The 21,347-nt window shown below is 40.2% G+C and overlaps 2 protein-coding genes across 5 annotated transcripts in view; both read left to right on the top strand.

Moving 5' to 3' along the window:
- The window catches only part of LOC129696692 (protein MTSS 1-like), a 157,013-nt gene extending 137,829 nt beyond the window's left edge, over positions 1 to 19,184 (top strand). The window contains exons 8-15 of one of the 4 annotated variants that reach the window (XM_055634812.1): positions 1,435 to 1,542; positions 2,022 to 2,119; positions 5,243 to 5,453; positions 5,913 to 6,032; positions 7,371 to 7,562; positions 9,814 to 9,996; positions 10,537 to 10,699; positions 16,099 to 19,184. In XM_055634812.1, the coding sequence (XP_055490787.1) occupies positions 1,435 to 1,542; positions 2,022 to 2,119; positions 5,243 to 5,453; positions 5,913 to 6,032; positions 7,371 to 7,562; positions 9,814 to 9,996; positions 10,537 to 10,699; positions 16,099 to 16,793 (1,770 nt within the window). In that variant the 3' untranslated portion in view covers positions 16,794 to 19,184. Of the gene's footprint in view, positions 1 to 1,434; positions 1,543 to 2,021; positions 2,120 to 5,242; positions 5,454 to 5,912; positions 6,033 to 7,370; positions 7,563 to 9,813; positions 9,997 to 10,536; positions 10,700 to 12,665; positions 14,646 to 16,098 lie in introns of those variants that run through there. The other 3 variants (XM_055634816.1, XM_055634813.1, XM_055634815.1) reach the window with 3 other exon arrangements.
- LOC129696693 (uncharacterized) overlaps positions 1 to 21,347 on the top strand; it is a 181,965-nt gene that overhangs the window by 99,863 nt on the left and 60,755 nt on the right. The window lies entirely within an intron of this gene.

Here is a 21,347-nt window from a genome sequence, read left to right as displayed (position 1 = left end):
GCATAGTTAGTTCAGCTTGCCTTCACATCATTAATTTCCATTGGCTTTTAAGTGACAAGTTTCCATTTGTGAAAGATTGAAATGGCGTAGCACTCTGTACAGGGATCTGGGGAAAAAACAAGCAGTGATGTGTTGAAAAGTAGTAGATAGATGTGTTAAAGCACCGTAGATTCTCAATCACGAGATATGACTGGTATATTTAATTTTAAAACCATCACTAAAACATGAGAAGATGGGGAGTCAGAGCAAAGAAAAGATTTTAAAATATTAAAAAATCTCCAATTTAATTAGAAGCTAAAGGAAGGATGGTCCAAGGAAGGAGGGCTGCACAGTGGCCGTGGAAATGTTCTATGGAAGGAGGGTGGCACAGCGGTAGAGCTGCAGCCAAAATTATCTAGAACAGACCATCCTCAATGATTACTGCTGATGGCACTGGACTAAGTATTCACTTGCTCCATTCTTGACAGATTGTTATTTAGATGCTTTGAGCACCAGGATGTGATGAGGAGCTTACCTTAATCTTGCATCCATTGCTGTTTAGGATGAGTTCCAAACTCTTACCAACCTTTAGATTATGGAGTATTTCCTAACTTTAATTTTGAAAGGCTTGTCTGTCATTACTAAACTCCAGATCTCTCATGCGTTAAGGACTTACTCGCCATCTTCCAATCTATCTCTTTTTGGCCTTTGCACTTTATTTTAATCTGCAATCTTTCTGCAGCTGAAACACTATAATTCTGCACCCTTTATTTTTCTTTTTGCACTAACTGCTGCACTCATGATCTGCCTGGACAGTGTGCAAAACGATGTTTCTTACTATATTTCAGTATATGTGACAACGATAAACCAATATCAACATTCAGAAAATAATCTTTGAGCTGAGGGAAAAAGAAACCATAGCAATTTCTTCTATCAAAAATAGGGCAATTTCTCTAGTAAAATGCAGTGAGAAGATTAACTCCATATAATTTGAACACATTTAATCTCATTCACTTTCAGTAATGTAGTTCTATAATTTATTTATTAGATTAATTTCCCAATCATCTCCATTCTACCTGACTGTAGACTTGCAGTTTTCAACTAGATCGCCACAAGAATTTAACTGTTTACCCATTTGCTTCTAAACTTTTTCCAGCAACTTTTAATTTCTACTCTCTTTGGGTCTGACAAGCAGCTTTACAAAGATGGATCTTCCTTCTTTTAGCTTCCAATTAAATGAGAGAGTTTTAAATATTTTTAAATTTTCAGAAGTCCCGACCCGAACCGTACTCCAGCGCTTTGTCTTTTATTGTAGACAAGCATCTGCAGGTCCTTATTTCTATAAATGGATTATATTGTTGTGAGCATTTTGGGTTATTAGCATATTGCCAACAGTTTTAGAAATTATGCAATAAAAATGTTTTTTTTTCAAATGTAATTGCAACTTACTCATAGGAAGAAGAAATGTCCATGCTGGGGGAGGTAACTCATTTGCAGACTATTGCAGATGATCTGACTAATCTGACAATGGATCCTCACAAACTACCAACAGCCAGTGAGCAGGTGAGTGAGTCAGCAACCCATGTCATTTATAATGATTTTCTTTTCATAAATTACATTAACTTACATTTCATAGAATTTGGACTAATTTTTGGTAGCCGTCTTAGAGAATTCTGCCAAGCAATTTTGTGTTGCAAGCATTACATGTAAAGCACTGTTGAAATGACAGTTTAAACTTGTCAGTAACCCGCACATGTTAGAAAGATCTATAATTTTGGGCATTTATATGTTTTCCCTGTGACCATGTGGGTTTTCTTCAGATGCACTGGTTTCCTCCCACATCCTGAAGCTATGTGAGATTGTAGTTTAATTGGCGTCTAAAAATTGTCCCAGGATAGAACTAGTGTAAAGGTGATCGCGGGTCGGTTACGACTTCGGTGGATCAAAGGGCCTGTTTTCAAGTTGTATCTCGAACAACTAAAACTAAATGACAATTTAAAAATGGTTTTTGATCAAATTTTTTGATTGTCTTTTTATTTCAGGTAATTATTGATCTAAAGGGCTCTGATTATAACTGGACATACCAAACTCCTCCATCTTCTCCAAGCACCACCATGTCTAGGAAGTCTAGTGTCTGCAGGTAAGTGAATTACTGGTCCTACTCGTGCAATGTAACTTGACAATAGCATTAAAATTGGCTGGTCTGATGTTTGTATGGTATATAGAGTTATTGAGAGCAATTTTGTATTTCCCTTTGACTTTTCAATTCTTAGATGCATCTATTAAAATAAATTACAAAATGTTTTTACTGTGTAATTTTTTTGTATTTTGAAAGAAATTGCTTTATATGAGGATAATTTCAACTACTGATTTGATTGCGTCCTGACAGCTTTCATGCAAGCTATTGCTGCCAATTTCATGGTAGACAAAAATGCTGGAGAAACTCAGCATCTATGGAGCGAAGGAAATGGGCAACGTTTCGGGTCGAAACCCTTCTTCAGACAGATGTGAGGGAGGGGGGAAGGGGGGGTGGTAGACGGGAGGAAGAAAGGAAGAGGTGGAGCCAGAAGGAGAGCTGAGAAGGGGAGGAGAAAGCAAGGACTACCTGAAATTAGAGAAGTCAATGTTCATACCGCTGGGGTGCAACCTGCCCAAGCGAAGTATGAAGAGCTGCTCCTCCAATTTACGGTGGTCCTCACTCTGGCCATGGAGGAGGCCCAGGACAAAAAGGTATGGGAGGGAGAGTTGAGCCACCGGGAGATCAGGTTGGTTATTGCGAACCGAGCGGAGGTGTTCGGCGAATCGATCGCCAAGCCTACGCTTGGTCTCACCGATGTAGAGCAGCTGACATCGAGAGGAGCGGATGCAATAGATGAGGTTGGAGGAAGTGCAGGTGAACCTCTGCCGCACCTGGAAAGACTGCTTGGGTCCTTGAATGGAGTCAAGGTGGGAGGTAAAGGGACAAATGTAGCATTTCTTGCGGTTGCAAGGGAAAGTGCCCGGAGAGGGGGTGGTTCGGGTGGGAAGGGACAAATTGACCAGGGAGTTACGGAGGGAGCGGTCTCTGCAGAAAGCAGACAGGGGAGGAGGTGGCAAGTGGTGGGATCCCGTTGGAGGTGGCGAAAATGTTGGAGGATTATTTGTTGTATGTGACGGCTGGTAGGGTGGAAGGTGAGGACAAGGGGGACTCTGCCCTTGTTACGAGTGGGGGGATGGGGAGTGAGAGCAGAGTCACGGATTATAGAAGAGACCCTGGTGAGAGCCTCATCTATGGAAGAAGAGGGGAACCCCCGTTCCCTGAAGAATGAGGACATCTACGATGCCCTGGTATGGAACACCTCATCCTTGGTGCAGATGCGGTATAGACGGAGGAATTGGGAGTAGGGGGATGGAGTCCTTACAGGAAGCAGGGTGGGAAGAAGAGTGGTCCAGATAGCCATGGGAGTCAGTGGATTTATAGTGGATGTCAGTCAATAGTCTATCACCTGCGATGGAGATAGTGAGCTCAAGAAATGGTAGGGAAATGTTGGAAATGGTCCAGGTGTATTTGAGTGCTGGATGGATGTTAGTGGTGAAATGGATGAAGTCTACTCTCCTGCCAATTTCATCTCTGCCAACTAATGGAAAACTATCCAATCAGTCCAATTTCCCTTTTTGCATTAAATATTTATTTCTCCTGTTTGTATATAATATTTATATATTAAAACATTGAACTGTCATGCTCCTTTAGTCTAGATGTTATGATGCCTCGTGATGAAATTCCTTTGCTATATCATTTTGTATGTTATACTATTTTATTAAGTAGAACAATCTTGTAAGGATTTAATTAAGAATGTGACCATCACCTAAAGCTTAAACCATTGAATGAACCATAAGATTAAACCATTAAATGTTATATTTTTGATACATTTCAATCCATTACCTACTGTATTTACTCACTTCTGGAGTAGATTTAAATTAATGTCTAACTTCTAAATGTGCAATTCAGTGAAGTTGCACGTGCAGTACCTTTAGATATAGTACCTTTATCTAACAATGAAGCTGTGTCCTGATGACGTCTTATGGCTAATATTCCACTTACATTTCTCACTGTGTAGGCAGGACATATGAATATAATGGCATGTTTAAAGCTTCCAATAGAAATGTTGCCTGCTGATTATCTCACTAACATGTTCTTTCAGTTTGTTATATTGTGATATCCACAAACATATCTGCCTGGAAGCCTTTCTCTTAGTAATGAGCCCTCATAGATAGTTTACAGACCAGCTACACAAAGCAGTAAAGATTCAAGTTTCAAAATGGGTTATGATGGATCCTTGATTTAAGCTGCACATTATATGGTGAAGCTAGTAAACCTGTTTTTACAAAATGTTAAATGGTCAGCTCGAGATAGATTACAAGACCTACACCAAACCCAAACCAATTAGGAGCAGACGAGGGCATTCAATGCAATTTGCGATCCCAGCTACAAAGACAGGTGTGTACAGCAATTCGTTCTTCCCCCGCACAATTAAAGCATAATCTCCACCCTACTATAGTTACCCAATCAGATGCAACTAAATTTAAAGTAGCTCTTTCTTCCCAATAACCCTTTCTGGTTTAAGCCCTCCCTTCACCACCTCCAGTTTAAATTCCATTTGGAATATTTTGGAGGACCAAGAAACCAAGAAACATTAAATTCAGTAAATGTTTTTCTGCAGATATTCCCCTGGTTGAATTCTGCAGTTTACTTAACAATTTAGATACTGAAGACTCTATCCTAATATTTAACGTGTGTAAATGTTAAAATTCAAAACTTGTAATAGCTATTAAAAAAAATGGAACATTTTAATCAAAAAACTTTGAAAGGGTCAAGTGTTGAAGTATCTTTTATTTTACGCTGAAGAACAAATATTTTCCAACACAATGTTTTCCCACCTTGTTCTACCTCCAACCACTTCTGCTCGATCACTGTTCTGAAGTTTCTACTTACCATAATAGTTGTCAGCATACAGCATTTACATTCTTGTCAAAAAGATTAATGCATCTTTGTTCACAAGCACAGTTTTTTGCTAACAGTAACATCAATGAAATAGTGCTAGAGGTTGAAGGAATCAACTGCATGCCAGGAGTAGTGAATGATTTGCTTTTTCTTTCCACGTCTGTGCACACATGTTCACTTTATGTTTTTGATATGATTTTGTGGCTTGAAGGCGAATGCCTATTGCTTCTTGATTTGCACTTTAACATTCCCCTTCCTGTCCTTCCTTTTTGTCTTTTTTAGCAGTCTGAACAGCGTTAACAGTAGTGACTCCAGATCCAGTGGATCCCACTCTCACTCTCCCACTTCACACTATCGTTACCGCAGCTCCAACCAGCCCCAACAAGTTCCAATGAGGCTGTCCAGTGTATCATCCCATGACTCTGGCTTCATGTCCCAGGATGCATTCCAATCCAAGTCCCCTTCCCCAATGCCACCAGAAGGAACCACCCAGGTACGTGAAGTTATATGCAACGTCAAATCTTTAAACTCGGCAATTTTGAGCCAAGGTCTAGAGTCTCAGTCTATCCTAACAAAATATTATAAACGCAAATTAACCTTCTGAGATCTGCAAGTAAATTTCTTAGCCAGAATGAAAGATGACAAATTATGATCATTGCTAACTAATGTAAAACTGCTATTCCTAGTAACTAATTTAATAATTAGAACTACATTTCTCATTAGTATATAAATGTTCTTTGATTATTTCTGTGCTCTTCGAGGTGGAATGGGGTGATTGAGCTTTTCTGCCTTTTCATCCTTGAAATTGTTTGAGGATGGATGATTTGCAAAATAATTTGTAATGCCTTGCCCCTAATTTTATATTTTTCTTCTTCCCTGCTTTGTCTTTGGTTCTGTTTCCTCCATTTTTGTTTCTCCCCACCTCTTCCATGTTTATATTGGTGTGCTGCAGAATTCATCAAGCTCTGCCTCCTCTGAAGCTTCTGAAACGTGCCAATCAGTGAGTGAGTGCAGCTCACCCACTTCAGTAAGCTCGGGTTCTACAATGGGAGCCTGGGCATCAACAGAAAAGGTGACAAGTCTTTTTCCCAAGACTTTGGAAAAGTCCAGATTACTGTTACTCTACCTGTTTTCATCTTGTATTCAATCTTTTTATCCCCATAAAAAAATCACACTTTTGGATTATTAATGCAGTCAATTGTAGATGAGATCTGTCTTTTGAAATTGTTTACTCCGTTCAAAAGAACCCCACACTGCCAAAGAATAAATTGAGTCATTTACTAGTTATTGCTATATTAAACCAAAAGATTGACCAGCTGAGATTGTGATGAACATATTGCTGGATGAGCTTCATCCATGTTTATAAAAGGATGGTTCTGGTTTACTGAGAGATGATCCTGGTTTACTGATATGTGTACGTGTGCTCGATGTACTTGGAAAATGCGGATCCAACAAACTGTCGACATTTGGTGTTCAAATTCTCTATGAATTAATCAATGCCAGTTGACTATTAGGCTATTAGGGTTGACTAGTAGGTTTATTATTGTCCGATGTATAGTGAAAAGCTTTGTTATCCAAACAGATCAGATAACACTATACATAATAGTTGGAGCAAAGGGGAAGATACAGAGTGCGGAATATAGTTCTCTGTATTGTAGACCACCAGCTCTAGAGACAAAGTCCAGTGTCTGCAATGGGGTAGAGGTGAATCGAACAGTATGAAAGGACCGTTCAGAAGCCTGGTAACAGAGGGGAAGAAGCCTTTTCTGAGTCTGGTGGTGGACGCTTTCAAGCTTCCGTACCTTATGTCGGACGGGAGCAGGAAGGAGGAATGACGAGTGGGTCAAGCATATTTTAGACCTCGTGCGAGAAGTGTGTTTAACTATTTCTGTTCATCGCCAGGTGTGGTACCTCAAATTTCTTGGCATGGGCATGTAGGTTAATTGGCCCTCAGGTCATTGCCCATGTTGTTATGGTTTGAAGACCATCAACTTGTAGAATCCATAGGGAAGTACCAAGCTGTGTGTCAGGACCAGGCAATATGGCATCGTGGGGTGCCCATCACCATAGTGGAAGTTGAGACATTTAATCCAGTAAAGGAATGTTTAGATCCTGAACCCATAAAATAATATACGTGTTTAATATGCTTTCAATAGAGATATGAGCCTTACTCTAATCCCTGAAGATTTTTGTAGAATTATTTGAATTTCCTGCTTGAACGTTTTAGAAATATTTATCTTCCAACAAAAAATATTGGCAGTGAGGTGGTTCTGAACTGAGTATTATTTTACGTTGTGATTGCTCTCAGTTCATGTTAATTGATCCCTCTTATTTTGTATACTGTTCTTCATAATTATTTTTATTCCATTTGTATATGTTTTTTGTGTTGTGCTTTTCTTTTTATTTGCAGTTGACAAATGGGTTTGATCACTTCAATTCATCTAGTGAACCATACCTTGCCTCAGTTGGTACACGCTTTCTCCCACATTTTCAGTCCTGTTCCCGACCCTGTTCCAGACCTTATTCAGCAGCTCTCCCAGTTCCTCATTATTATACCATTGGGCCTGGCATGTTTCCATCATCAAAGGTGCCTAGCTGGAAGGTTTGTGTTTTTCAATTTTTCTTTTGCATTGCTTTTAAAAAATAGTCTGTTACTTTGTAAAACTCTTTCTTTGAGCAACTTCCATGTGGCTTTAAAGGTGATGGTACTCAGTTTTTTCCAAAATATGCTTTAATTAAATCAAGTTCAATCTGTATAAAATACCTTTTATTGTTAGCACAACAGCTTGTACAGTTTTCAAAGCCACTTGATCTGATGCTGTGATATACATGCCACAAACACTTTCATTTCAGTGGTACCAAATCTGGTTTTCAAGACATAACAAGCATTAAGGGCCTATCCCACTTACGTGTCCTTGGCACGCAAATTACGCGACCTCGTCGTCGCGTGGAGGCGCACGTGCATCGTATGGCCGTGCTGGGCCGGTCCCACTGAGAAGCCCGGAGTTACATGTAGTTGTGCGCGACATCGTGCAGGGCTCCGAAATATTTGTAGCGAACTAAATCTTCCCGCGCCAACGGACTGTCGTGTAACTGACAGCCAAAGTGGGACAGGCCCAAGACCCTGGCGCGACGCAACGTCTCACCTCCAACAGCAGCAGAAGCAGGCAAACGATCGCCGAACTCGGCCTGGGGCTCACGGTCGTTGTGGTCCAGATCCGCCCCCACTTCTACTTCCAGAGTGGGGCCAAGACGATTGTAGAGAGACACAAAATACAGTAGTAACTCAGCGGGACCGACAGCATCTCTGGAGAGAAGCATTGGGTGACGTTTCAGGTCAAGACCCTTCTTTCAGATTGAAGACGAGTCTCGACCCGAAACATCACCCATTGCTTCTCTCCAGAGATGCTGCCAGTCCCGCTGAATTACTCCTGCATTTTGTGTCCATCTTCAAATGACATCACGCGCTCCAGACGGCTGTGCGTACGCATGAAATCGCGCGGGACCGTCATGCCTCAACGCGACCACGAGGTCGTGTAATTAGCATGCCAAGGACACGTAAGTGGGACAGGGGCTCTACACTTTCTGTGAATCACCATATAACCATATAACAATTACAGCACGGAAACATGCCATCTCGACCCTTCTAGTCCATGCCGAACACGTATTCTCCCCTAGTCCCAAATACCTGCGCTCAGACCATAACCTTCCATTCCCTTCCCGTCCATATAACTATCCAATTTATTTTTAAATGATAAAAACGAACCTGCCTCCACCACCTTCACTGGAAGCTCATTCCACACAGCCACCACTCTCTGAGTAAAGAAGTTCCCCCTCATGTTACCTCTAAACTTCAGTCCCTTAATTCTCAAGTCATGTCCCCTTGTTTGAATCTTCCCTACTCTCAGTGGGAAAAGCTTTTCCACGTCAACTCTGTCTATCCCTCTCATCATTTTAAAAACCTCTATCAAGTCTCCCCTTAACCTTCTGCGCTCCAAAGAATAAAGCCCTAACTTGTTCAACCTTTCTCTGTAACTTAGTTGCTGAAACCCAGGCGACATTCTAGTAAATCTCCTCTGTACTCTCTCTATTTTGTTGACATCCTTCCTATAATTAGGCGACCAAAATTGTACACCATACTCCAGAATTGGCCTCACCAATGCTTTGTACAATTTTAACATTACATCCCAACTTCTATACTCAATGCTCTGATTTATAAAGGCCAGCACACCAAAAGCTTTCTTTACCACCCTATCTACATGAGATTCCACTTTCAGGGAACTGTGCACAGTTATTCTCAGATCCCTCTGTTCACCTACATTCTTCAATTCCCTACCATTTACCATGTACGTCCTATTTTGATTTGTCCTGCCAATTACCTTAAGCACTTTCATTTCCTCACCTACCTTTAGCTTTTTTCCTCCTCTTCATTCTGTCACCATCTTTTCAGAAATAATATTGTGATGTAAGATTTGTATTAAGATTTAAATTGTAATTTACTAAGCATCCAGAACAAATGAAAATCAATGTTTTCATACCTATACAATCCTTTAAAGTAGACTAGAAATTGTTATTTTTGAAGGAATATTATTTCTCGTCCATGAAATCTACTTAACTAATGTGGTTCAAGCAGTCAGAGGTGGCATCCTGGTTTTATTTATATATACCAATCCCAGTGAAAAAGCTTTTGCTGACTCTCTGCACTCACAACCAATGGATCCATAATTTGTGTTCCCCTCATTAACATCCCTTTCACTCGTGGATGTAATACCTTGGAGGTTTTGATACAATTTACCAAAACAATAATAATAACAGCCTACTTAATTTTCGTAAACGTGTTGTGTTTTAATCAGGACTGGGCAAGACCAGGTCCCTATGACCAGGCAGGAGTAAACACTCTTCTAAAGCGTAAAGACTCCGAGCAGCGACGTGATACTGAAACTAAAGCAACGGCATCCATTGGCCAGAGCGTACAAATGGATGAGGCTCAGAGAACTCGAAGTATGACTGTCTCTACTGCTACGTACAGTCATAAGGTAAATTCTGTGTTAGTTATTGAAGATGTTGCATTTTTCAGATAACCACATATGGGGATGCCTATTACAAGTTCTGATTAAAGAAGAATGAATCAGTCTGAAGAAGGGTTTTGGCCTGAAACGTTGCCTATTTCCTTCGCTCCATAGATGCTGCTGCACCCGCTGAGTTTCTCCAGCATTTTTGTGTGCCTTTTATGTTTTTAACAATTGACTTTGAGATTCCGTCAACAATGTTCGTTTTGCTTGTTTTATACCACAAATAAATTTTTGCCAAATACATTTTTGCATTAAAAATACAAATATATTATCCTTTTGGAAAATGGGGAAAAATACGATCGCAGTTTTTACAAAGCTTGAGGAATGATTCATGAACAAGCAACTCAAAGGCTGAATCTAGAACTTATCTTAGAAATACAATATTTAAAATATGGGAAACTAAGCTCTTATTTTTTTGCCTACCTTGATTTGAATGTGAAATGATTGGATTAATCCTCGCTTTAATGTTGTTGCAGTAATGTAATATACATGCCTTTCTTGCAGCAGGGGGAGGAGGTGGAAACTCATGAAGAACTGGCTTTGGCCTTGAGCCGAGGGCTTCAGCTGGATACGCAGAGGAGCAGTAGGGATTCCTTACAATGCTCAAGTGGGTATAGCACACAGACTACCACACCATGTTGCTCAGAAGACACAATCCCTTCACAAGGTAAAGTGAGCAGGACAATCATTTTATTTTTACATCTGGGTTATTGCAATCCTGTCTCATCCTGATCGTCAAAACAAGATTTAATGAAAAGGAGGCAAAGTGATTTGTAGAGCTGTATCAGACCATACCTAACTAATTCCTTGTGAATTTCACTAACAGGACCTGCAGGATAAACATCAGCTTTTGTACACATCTGTTAAGTAGCACAGGATTGAATTTTGGCTATATCCTTGTCAATGATTAGTGTGTACACAGTTATACGTTCTGGGAAACTCCAGGTTAGGCTTACAAGGAAAATAGAAAAGTTAGTTACACAAACAAAGGATTGATTTTTCTCAGTTACAAATACAATTTGAATTGATTTGGACCGCTTAAAAAGGATTTTCAGCTGAAAATATTATTGTATTTGAAGGTTCCCACTAACATTTGGGTGAAGTAGTTTTTCAGTAATTCAGTAATTCTGTTTGGATATTGGCAAAGTATGACTCTCCACTGAAAGCTAATTTTCAGCAAAGAAAGATGTAGCTTTCATCAATATTCTGGGAGCAAACCAACTTCACTGGTATACAATAGTACGGATATCAACCTCATTTAACTGCAGGTAGCCATTAAATCTTTCAAAGAACACAGGAGAATTTGTCATTTTTAAAGTTTATCACACTGATAATTTACATTGCATCATCAAATTAAATATATTATGAAGTTGCCTCAAAGTAACTATTGAACGTAAACACTTACTTGAAGATTGACTTCAATGTGAAGATGCAATTTATTTAGGTCACTATGCCACCAATACATTTCTTAAGCCATTAAATAAGGAATATCAATTGTCCAGTTGGCTATCAATATCTAATCTATGAAACTTCTATCAAACAATACAAATTCCCATTTTTATCACCATTCTTTCTCCCAAAGAAAATAAACGTTTGAATTGTTTACTTATACTATACCACACAAAGCAGATCTCAGTGGACATGCACACACATTATTGGAACTTGATGGAGGAATTTAGCAGAGATTAGTTAACTTTCATGAGCAGAAATATAAAGTGTAATGAATGACTTCCATCTCCCCACTCCCCACTCTCTACCGCATCTTTGATGCCTTGGATTGCTAGTGACATGCCTGTGTGGTTGTTCAAGTTATAGTACAAATATGGTGTGGTCCTAGTAGAGTTACAAAATAGTGACTACGTACTGCATTGCCACCCCCACCTTCTCCTAATGGATTCCTTATTAGACCATACCTAACCAATTTAGAACAGAGATGAGGAAAACCTTTTCACCCAGAGAGTTGTGAATCTGTGGAATTTGCTGCCTCAGAAGGCAGTGGAGGCCAATTCACTGGATGCTTTCGAGAGAGAGAGAGAGCGCTCTCTCTTAAAGATAGCGGAATCAGTGGATATGGTGAGAAGGCCGAATGGCCTACTCCTGCACCTACTGTCTATTGGCTCCTTATAAATGCCGATCGTGTACATCTGGACAGTCCCAACCTGTTACATGAACCAATCAGAATTCTGAGATGACCATTGTGCAGTCAAATATAATTCTTGCTCTGTTCCTTCTGAAACACTTCTAGTTAGTGCCAACAACAGACAGGATCAGTTTCCAGATACCTTTATAAAGCAAAAGAGGAAAGCTGAGTAAGGAGTATTGAAGGCCAAACGCAGTCCGCAAATGCAGATACCTGATGCTGAGGTTTTTCAAATCAATTCCATTTTCAGTTGGATGCCATATAAAGGTGGGCGGATATCAGCATATTAATCCACTGTCAATTCACAATACTAGTTTGGAGCTTATGTCTCCTGCCTTTATGTAACAGGAAGAGATGCACATTGAATTTCAGCATAATCTTCCCTTCTAGATCCCAACATTTCATACAGCAGTCTAGACTGCTGATAGCCGCTTTTGTTTCACCAGTGTGAACACTCACATTAGTAATAATGTTATCATGTTCATATTTACAGAAACTCTCGTCGGTGCTTCACTCTCAGCCACCTTCCATGACTCTACAGCACCCGAATCTGATGTTACAAGTATTTCTCAGTCAGAAACCCAACGTGCATTGATGTCTGGACACCACCTGAGCAGAACTTTTCATGTTGTGCCTTGAGAGGGCCGTTGAACAACTAGACAGACCCTAACTAACTGTGTCCAGATATTGCAGAGGCTCAGCAACTGAGCTCAATCATCAATGCACCGCTTTCAGCTGACTACAATCATTCTATTAACTGATCATTGGTTTTCCAAGGATTTGCATCTTTTTCCATAGTATATCAGTAAAACGCTATAGCACATTCATTTAGCACAACCACAGCACAAGACCCATCATTCCATTTATTTACAAGATTTTCATTATATCAACATGATGTTAATTTTTCTTTCACAGACATTCCATGAGCAATGTGTTCACGTTTCCACGCAGCCTTTGGCCCCACATTGTGGAGTGATGGCAGGGCCTAAACCCTTGCTTCCTTTCCTAGATCATAGCCATGACTCTGCCAAGTTTCAGAGTGCGTTTTATAGTCCGCAACTTTCAACAATTCCAGCCAGCTGCATTCATCATTGGGAACTCCTTCCTCTGAAATCCAAACTTTGAACATGCGGTTGATAAATCTTGCTGCAGCATATGAACTTGATGAAATAGGAGGACGCTGATGGCTGACATGCAACTTTGTAGCTTTAACCCAAATTCCCTTCATGTACATTGCCATTCTCTGTCTCACCTGGGCCCTATGGAATTGGAACATGGCATCTCTACACTTGTACTCAAATTCTCAGTTTTCCTTGCTAAATGTTTCCTGTACTTGTTGACTTTGTGATTCATGGACAAGAAAACCCAGGTCCCTCTGGTCACCAATATGTTTTAAACTCTTGCCTTTAAGAAAATACTTTGCCTTTCTTTCTCCTCCACCAAACTGGTGTCTTTGTTTGTTTCTACTTTATATTCCGTCAGCCAGGTCCTTAGCCATTCACTTAATCTATTCATATTTCCCCATGTCTCACTGGAGTTTTAACACAGCTTGACTACACATATTGATCCCCTCATTCAAATCATTGATCTAGATAGTGAACAGCTGGGGACAAAGCACCCATTTCTGTGGCACCCTACTCATCACACTTTCCAACTTGAAAATTACCTCTTTATTCTGACTATTCTCTGCTCATTAATCAATCAGCACTTAACCCTCAACATCTTGCATTCTATTTTTTTTATAATCTCTTGTGTGGTATCTTTATCAGAGACATTAATGTTCATAAAATAACTCCTCAATTGGTTCACTATTACCTGCTTTGCTAATTACAACTTCAAGTTCCCAGTGCATGTTGATCCTGCCAACTCTCTTACTATTTTCAAAGTGCGCTTTTCCCACTCAATAAGTTTCAAGAATGTTCCTATTATTGAAACTTGTTTAATTAGTCTATAGTTTATGGTTTTAGTTCTACACTGCTTCTTAAATAGAGGAGTTACATTTCTTGCCTCCCAGTTTATGGGTACATCACAACATTTATGATATTATGGAAGATAACAACCATTATATCCACCTCCATCAAACCCATTGATGCAGGTTATCAAGTCCTGGGGAGTTATTGCCTTTCAGCTCTCTTAATTTCTCCAATACTGTCTTTTGACATTTCCTACTGGTTGTGTGTATCCCTGGGAAAAGCATATGGATTTGTGATAGCACAGCTGAATGGGATGAACCGTGACAAAAACCAATGGATCCTTTTCATGATCTTACTAATTGCATGTTCCAGAAGGAGATGGCTGATAGTCTCGAGATGGGTGATAGTCTCATCCCTGCCACGGCATACAGAGCGTTGTTACTCCAGCTGCATGTGGATTTAATAAAGGGCCCTTGACATCATGAATCAAGCAACACTAAGTGCTTGTCTGACAATTGTGAAGTATTCTGCTTTGTGAATTGGTCTTCTGCTCAATGAGCTAACTCCATCTATTTCCCCATGTGGCCTTGGACGTTTTGCATGGACAACTGCCTCTTGTGCACAGATTTTTCTACAAAGAACAGATGTACTACATGATTCGCCTGCATGGAGTGATCAGTGGCATTATGGGCAAATAGACCCTTTGAAAATTCAGGTTTAGATAAAAGCCAATTAACTGCATTTATTTCAGCAATGCTAATAAAACGTCGGAGCAATATCTGTCCCCCTCTTCCCCCTACCTTCCTCGTGCATCCCCATTCAAGAGAATGCAAAACATTAATCATCAGTTGCTATATGGTTTGCTAAACTGATGTATCTCGTACCTACATTTTGCTATTTTTTTTAAATATGAAATTGGGCGATTGCTCATTTTGATCCATTTTTTCAATTAATTTTCATAGGAACAATGGTTAGATGTGCATTTATTTAAAACATTTGTTGAGTCAAAAGTATTTATCATATGTGCTGACAACGGAACAATGAAATTCTTTCTTGTTGCATAAAACTGATGATAAATCCCTGCAATATCAGGGACAGCCTGTGGATATATCAAGTCCTTGCTGGCTCTTTAAAGACCTATCCTGTCAAATTCCCCTGCAAATCTTTTACCTTCAGATATTTATCCAACTTCTTTTTGAACTTCACATCAATGCTCCCAGGCAATACCCCAAGTTTGAGGAGGAAAAGTCATAACTTTTCCCTCCATGATCCATTACATATGCCAGTAATCTTCATGTCATGTACTCCGGTAATATAAACAGTTTCTATGTTTATCTCATCTAAATCTGTGGATCTCAATTACATTTCCTTTAATCATTCTCTGCTCCAAGGAGATCATTCGCAATTTTGGTAGTATTGGATCACCCTCAACCAAACCTTCAGTCTGAAGAGGAACTGAAGGGGCAGACTTAATACCAATCAAGGGTCCTGTAATCCTGGTAAAACTGCGACTGTGGCTGAAGCAGGTGGCTCTTCTGGCAAGCAGCATTGCCCTGTTTTCATGCAGGCACATGTCATCTCATCCACGACATCCCAGTCCACAAACCCCACAGAATAAGAGGCAGTTTGTGATGAAATTCTGGGCCCATTCCAGTAAAGTGGTGGGGCTGAGTTGCTGAGCCTTCACATTCTTCCTAAAGTGCAGTGATTAGAATTGAAGCCAGCACTCCAGACCTTGGCCTTCAATGTAGGTGTTCCCCAATGAAACTGTGGGGAGTTGTTTCCTTATTGAGTCCATGCCTGCAAATACATAGTCTTTGGTTATTAATTTCAAATTGCAGGTCAGAATTAGAATTTAGTGATACGTGTAGCTGGCATTAGTGGACACAATGATTCCTTGTGCAATAAAAAGTGAAATTGAATTCACGGCAAACATTTCCCAATCTTTAGATCTATTACTGCAATGCAGGGTCAATTTTTGTTTCAAAAATAGTTTTGTAATGATTTGTTTAGTTTCAGATTATGATTACTTCTCGGTTAGTGGTGATCAAGATGTTGAACAGACCGAGTTCGACAAGTCCTCCACAATCCCACGAAATAGTGACATAAGCCAGTCCTATCGCCGAATGTTCCAGGCAAAGCGCCCTGCATCGACAGCAGGCTTGCCAACAAACTGTGCACCAGCGATGATGACTCCAGGCGTCGCAACAATTAGGCGAACGCCCTCAACCAAACCTTCAGTCCGAAGAGGAACTATAGGCGCAGGCCCAATACCAATCAAGACACCTGTGATTCCTGTCCTAACTCCAACTGTGCCTGAAGCTGGTGGCTATTCCGGCTTACAGCTTGGGCCAGAGGAGTGCTCGGAGCAGGGTCTTGAGACTTCAGAAAATAATTTATCTTCAGCTGCGTGCACACAAGCACTAGCCACCTCACCTGTGTTGTCCCAGTCCACCAACTCCACAGAGGAAGAAAGGCAGTCTGTAATGAGCCAACAGATGTCAGCAGTGCCCCCGGCCACCAAAATGGTGACTGCAGCGGTGGACAACCCTGGTGCAGCCTCAAGCCTGCAGGAGCCAGTTGCGGCTGGTGAAAGTTCATCGGCCCCCTTACCTCCGCAGGGTGAAGACATGCTCAGTGCCATCCGACGTGGAGTAAAACTGAGAAAAACAACTACCAATGACCGCTCGGCCCCACGATTTTCGTAAATGTACAAATTATAGTGTGGAAATTAAGATTAGGGGGGTCTCCGTGATCTGGAGAAATCCATTCCAGTGTGTGTATTTGGAAAAAAAATTATCTCCATAACATACCAGAAGTATATTATGTGAGAAGCTCATGAGAGAGGAGACTGGTGGAATAAAGGGGAAAAGGCAGTTGGGGCATAGGGGAAGCTTTACTAGTTGCATTACCTTTTGGATTTTACAGTCTATAATTATGCAGACTGTTTCCTGTTGCAGCTGCTTTTTAGTTTGCCGATTGCTTTATTCTTTCCCTTCTGTCAGAAGGTGCCAAATCATATATAACATGCTATGAATTTCATTGTAATCTGACAGAGAGCACAACACGTTGAGATTTATTTTATTGAGGAATGGATAATTTTATTTAAGACTGTTAAGGAAGGTATTCAGTGACTGAAAGGTAAAGAGTAGTGCATTGAATTTGGAGCATATTGAGTAAAATGAAAGATTTAATTTATTGGATTTTATCCATGTACAAAGATTTTTCTATAGGATGGAGCGGTAAGCAGTATTATGCATATTTACTGTCCTTGCAGTAAATAGAGATGAATTATAGCAGACTATCAGCTAACATAAGCAATACAACACACAGGCATGATGAGTCAGCGTGGATTAATGTTTAGTTCGAGTGCCATTACAGTAACAAGACTAAAAAAAATTGATGTTTTTACACAGTTAAACATACAGTAATTTTCTAGTGCTTAATGTTGATCCTATTGAAATGAGCCATTCACGGTAACAGAATTTGTAATTTCATAAAATATTTAGACATTGCTTTCTGTTAAATTTAACTGTCCACAGAAGTTGGCTTGTTTGTATGCATGTGGCTCAATGGTATTTTCTTTACACCTATAACATTTCATATGCTCTCTTCACACTTCCCTTTCTCCACTATTTTTCTAATTTTAAATACAGATTTTAGTCTAAAACAGCAGAAAGTAAGCGAAGTACAGTAAAATCACATCTTTTTAAAAAAAAACTCAAAAGGTAGCAGGGAGTTCTCTAAATAACATTGCCTTTTTCTCAAATTTTCATTTTAAACAAGAGTTTCACCCAGCAGGCTGGGGCAGGTAAAACCCACAGAGTACAATATTAAGAAAACAAAACAAAATGTTCATGCTATGACAGAGCAGTAGCCATAGAATTACAGCTCAGGTCTTATCCCTTGTGCAGCAATGTGTCTATTAAAAATACTTTCAGGGGCTTGTTTGTTATGCTCTCAATTCATGAATGGAAAGCTGCAAATGGAGTGTACAAACATTATGTATAGTTGCCATCTTCTCTCTGCATGATTAATACTTTAATATATGTTTAGCATTTTTGGTAAGCAGAGTCTGCATTTTCAATATTGTATTTTGTTTGCATCAGTAATAGCTGGTATAGGTCATGCAATCTTCAGTAAATTGGTATATCCCATTAATTCACAATGTCTTCATTCAATGACCTTAAATGTCAGCACAAGATGGTAGCAGGTATGTAAATTGTTTTCAAATGCGGTTTGCTTTTTTTAAGCATTAGCCACTAAGCGCAATTATATATGGCTGTTTTTAATCTAGCAGGTGTTTTTACATAATCTTTTAACATTTCACAAGGCACAGAAAACATGATTATTTCCATCAATTGGAGAATGTTCCCAACATTCTGGAGCCACATAAATTAGAGTTGCTATTCATTTTAAATGGAGTTATGTTTGATCTTTGCAGAAAAGGTTAAGCAAACCAGCATTTGAAATTACCCGATTGCAACGTTTAATAAACAAGTCCCTGGTTAGAAAACAGTAATATCTTTGTAGTGCCTGTGGTGATTCTGATACAAAAATGTAACTGAAAAGACAAGTATACAGTGAGACAGGAATAGTTAATATACAATAGTAAATCCAGCTGATGCAGATTTGCAAATGATGCTAATAGTCAATGGTTACTTATTAGATCTTAATGCTAAAATAATAACCACAACAGTAATCGTTCAGTGAAAGAAACAAAATGTAGGAAAACGTCAAGGCACATGATAGATCAAAGTAGATTTTCAACTTCATCGCACATCCTTGCATCCCTTCATGGTTAAATATTAAAGAATGTTGCCAAAATTTTAATAATGTGTAAACAGAATTGTTTTTGGAATAGTAAACATTTGATGTGTTTTACAGATTGTAAAACAAAAAGGCTATCACACTGAAATTAGAGTTGTTTCTAATGGTAAATTATTGTGGTTTTTGTTTCTGGTTTGTATTGAGAGTTGACCTCTCCTTGTGGAGTTTCATTTTGTTTGACAGGTGTAAATATAACAACATATAATTTTTGTGTCGGCCTCTTCTGTGTAATGATTGCTTCAGCCTATATTAAAGAAATTTAAAGAAAATCCATTTTGTTTTCATTTTGTATTGAAATGTATGTTCATAACTTTAAGTTAGTTATTCACTTTCTAATGTCAGACATTAGGTGGGATATGTAGTGGTAACTGCAGCCATGATATATCCTGATGCATGAAAACAAATTTGATGATAAAAACTGCTGTTGCCACAAAACTCCGTTCAGGAGAGTTTTCTCCAGCGCTATGTGGAAGCCCCCCACACGTGAGAGGGCAACACTTAATCTAGTTTTGGGCAATTGGGACAGGCAAGTGAATGAAATGATGTCGACAAGCCTTTTGAGACCAGTGACCACTGTTTGATCAGGTTTAAGATAGTTATGGATAGGGGCTGAGAGGGCAAACATGTTAACATACTCAATTGAGGTAAGGCCAATAGGTGCAGGAATAGGCCATTCGGCCTTTCGAGCCAGCACCGCCATTCAATGTGATCATTGCTGATCATCCATAAACAGTACCCCCCCCCCCCCCCCCCATCCCTGTCTTCTCCCCATATCCCCTGACTCCGCTGTCTTTAAGAGCCCTATCTAGCTCTCTCTTGAAAGTATCCAGAAAACCGGCCTCCACTGCCCTCTGAGGCAGAGAATTACAACTCTCCGTGAGAAAAAGTGTTTCCTGGTCTCAGTTCTAAATGGCTTACCCCTTATTCTTAAACTCTGGCCCCTGGTTCTGGACTCAACCAACATCGGGAACATGTTTCCTGCCTCTAGCGTGTCCAAACCCTTAACAATCTTACATGTTTCAATAAGATCCCCTCTTATCCTTCTAAACTCCAGAGTGTACAAGCCCAGTCGCTCCATTCTCTCAGCATATGACAGTCCCGCCATCCCGAGAATTAACCTTGTAAACCTATGCAGCACTCCCTCAATAGCAAGAATGTCCTTCCTCAAATTACGGGACCAAAACTGTACACAATACTCCAGGTGTGATCTCACTAGGGCCCTATACAACTGCGGAAGAACCTCTTTGCTCCTATACTTAACTCCTTTTGTTATAAAGGCCAACATGCCATTCGCTTTCTTCACTGCCTGCTGTACCTGCATGCTTACTTTCATTGACTGATGAACAAGGACCCCCAGATTAGAAATTAGAATTAGAAATTCCCCATTAGTCACTGCCTGCCATTCTGAAAAGGACCCGTTAATCCCTACTCTTTGTTTCCTGTTTGCCAACCATTTTTCTATCCATGTCAGCACTCTACCCCCAATACCATGTGCCCTAATTTTTGCACTAATCTCCTATCCATGCTGACTTGGACCGATCCTGTTACTGCTATCCAAATGTGCGGCTATTTTAACTTTTATGATTGACTCCAGCCAGGGCCGGATTTAGATGAAGAGAGGCACAAAGCTGTTTCACTTGTGAGCCGACCCTCCCAATCCCCCACCCCCACGACTAGAGGCCCATGACAACCCGACAGTGACAGTGTGACACTTTTACTTCCTACTGTATGTTGTCACTAAACAGTTGGTTTTAAAATACATATTGGATTAACCGCGGAGCGGGCGATGCCTTACCTGGGTCGCAGTTTGAAGCTCTGTAGTGTTGGGCCTGCTGCTTCAACATCATGCAGCTCTGGTTTGCGGAGCTCCCAGCCTCGGGCCGCGCTGATTTCAACATCCCTTTGCCGAGGGCCGCCAGCATGAATCTCCGCCCAGCTCAGCCTGTGGACTTCGGGAGTTGCTGTCTCCGGTAGGAAGTGGCTGATTCGGAAGTCCAAGCCGCTGAGAATGTTCTCCCATTCCGATGTCGGATGGTGACCCCCAAATTTCATTGCACCAATTAGTGCATGTGACAATAAGTGTCTCTTGAATTGAATCTTGAATATTAAGAAATAAAGAAACTACAAATTCCCGGGATGGCAGGAATGTCATATGCTGGGAGAATGGAGCAGCTGGGCTTGTACACTCTGGAGTTTAGAAGGATGAGAGGATATCTGATTGAAACATAAGATTGTTAAGGGCTTGGACACACTAGATGCAGGAAACATGTTCCCGATGTTGGGGGAGTCCAGAACCAGGGGCCACAATTTAAGAATAAGGAGTAAGCCATTTAGAACGGAGACGAGGAAACACTTTTTCTCACAAAGAGTGGTGAGTCTGGAATTCTCTGCCTCAAGAGGCAGTGGAGGCAGGTTCTCTGGATGCTTTCAAG

This window comes from Leucoraja erinacea, chromosome 4, assembly GCF_028641065.1.
Source record: "Leucoraja erinacea ecotype New England chromosome 4, Leri_hhj_1, whole genome shotgun sequence".
NCBI lineage: Eukaryota > Metazoa > Chordata > Chondrichthyes > Rajiformes > Rajidae > Leucoraja > Leucoraja erinaceus.
The sequence above is the reverse complement of the archived record's forward strand: the minus strand, read 5'-3'. Positions and strand labels throughout refer to the sequence as shown.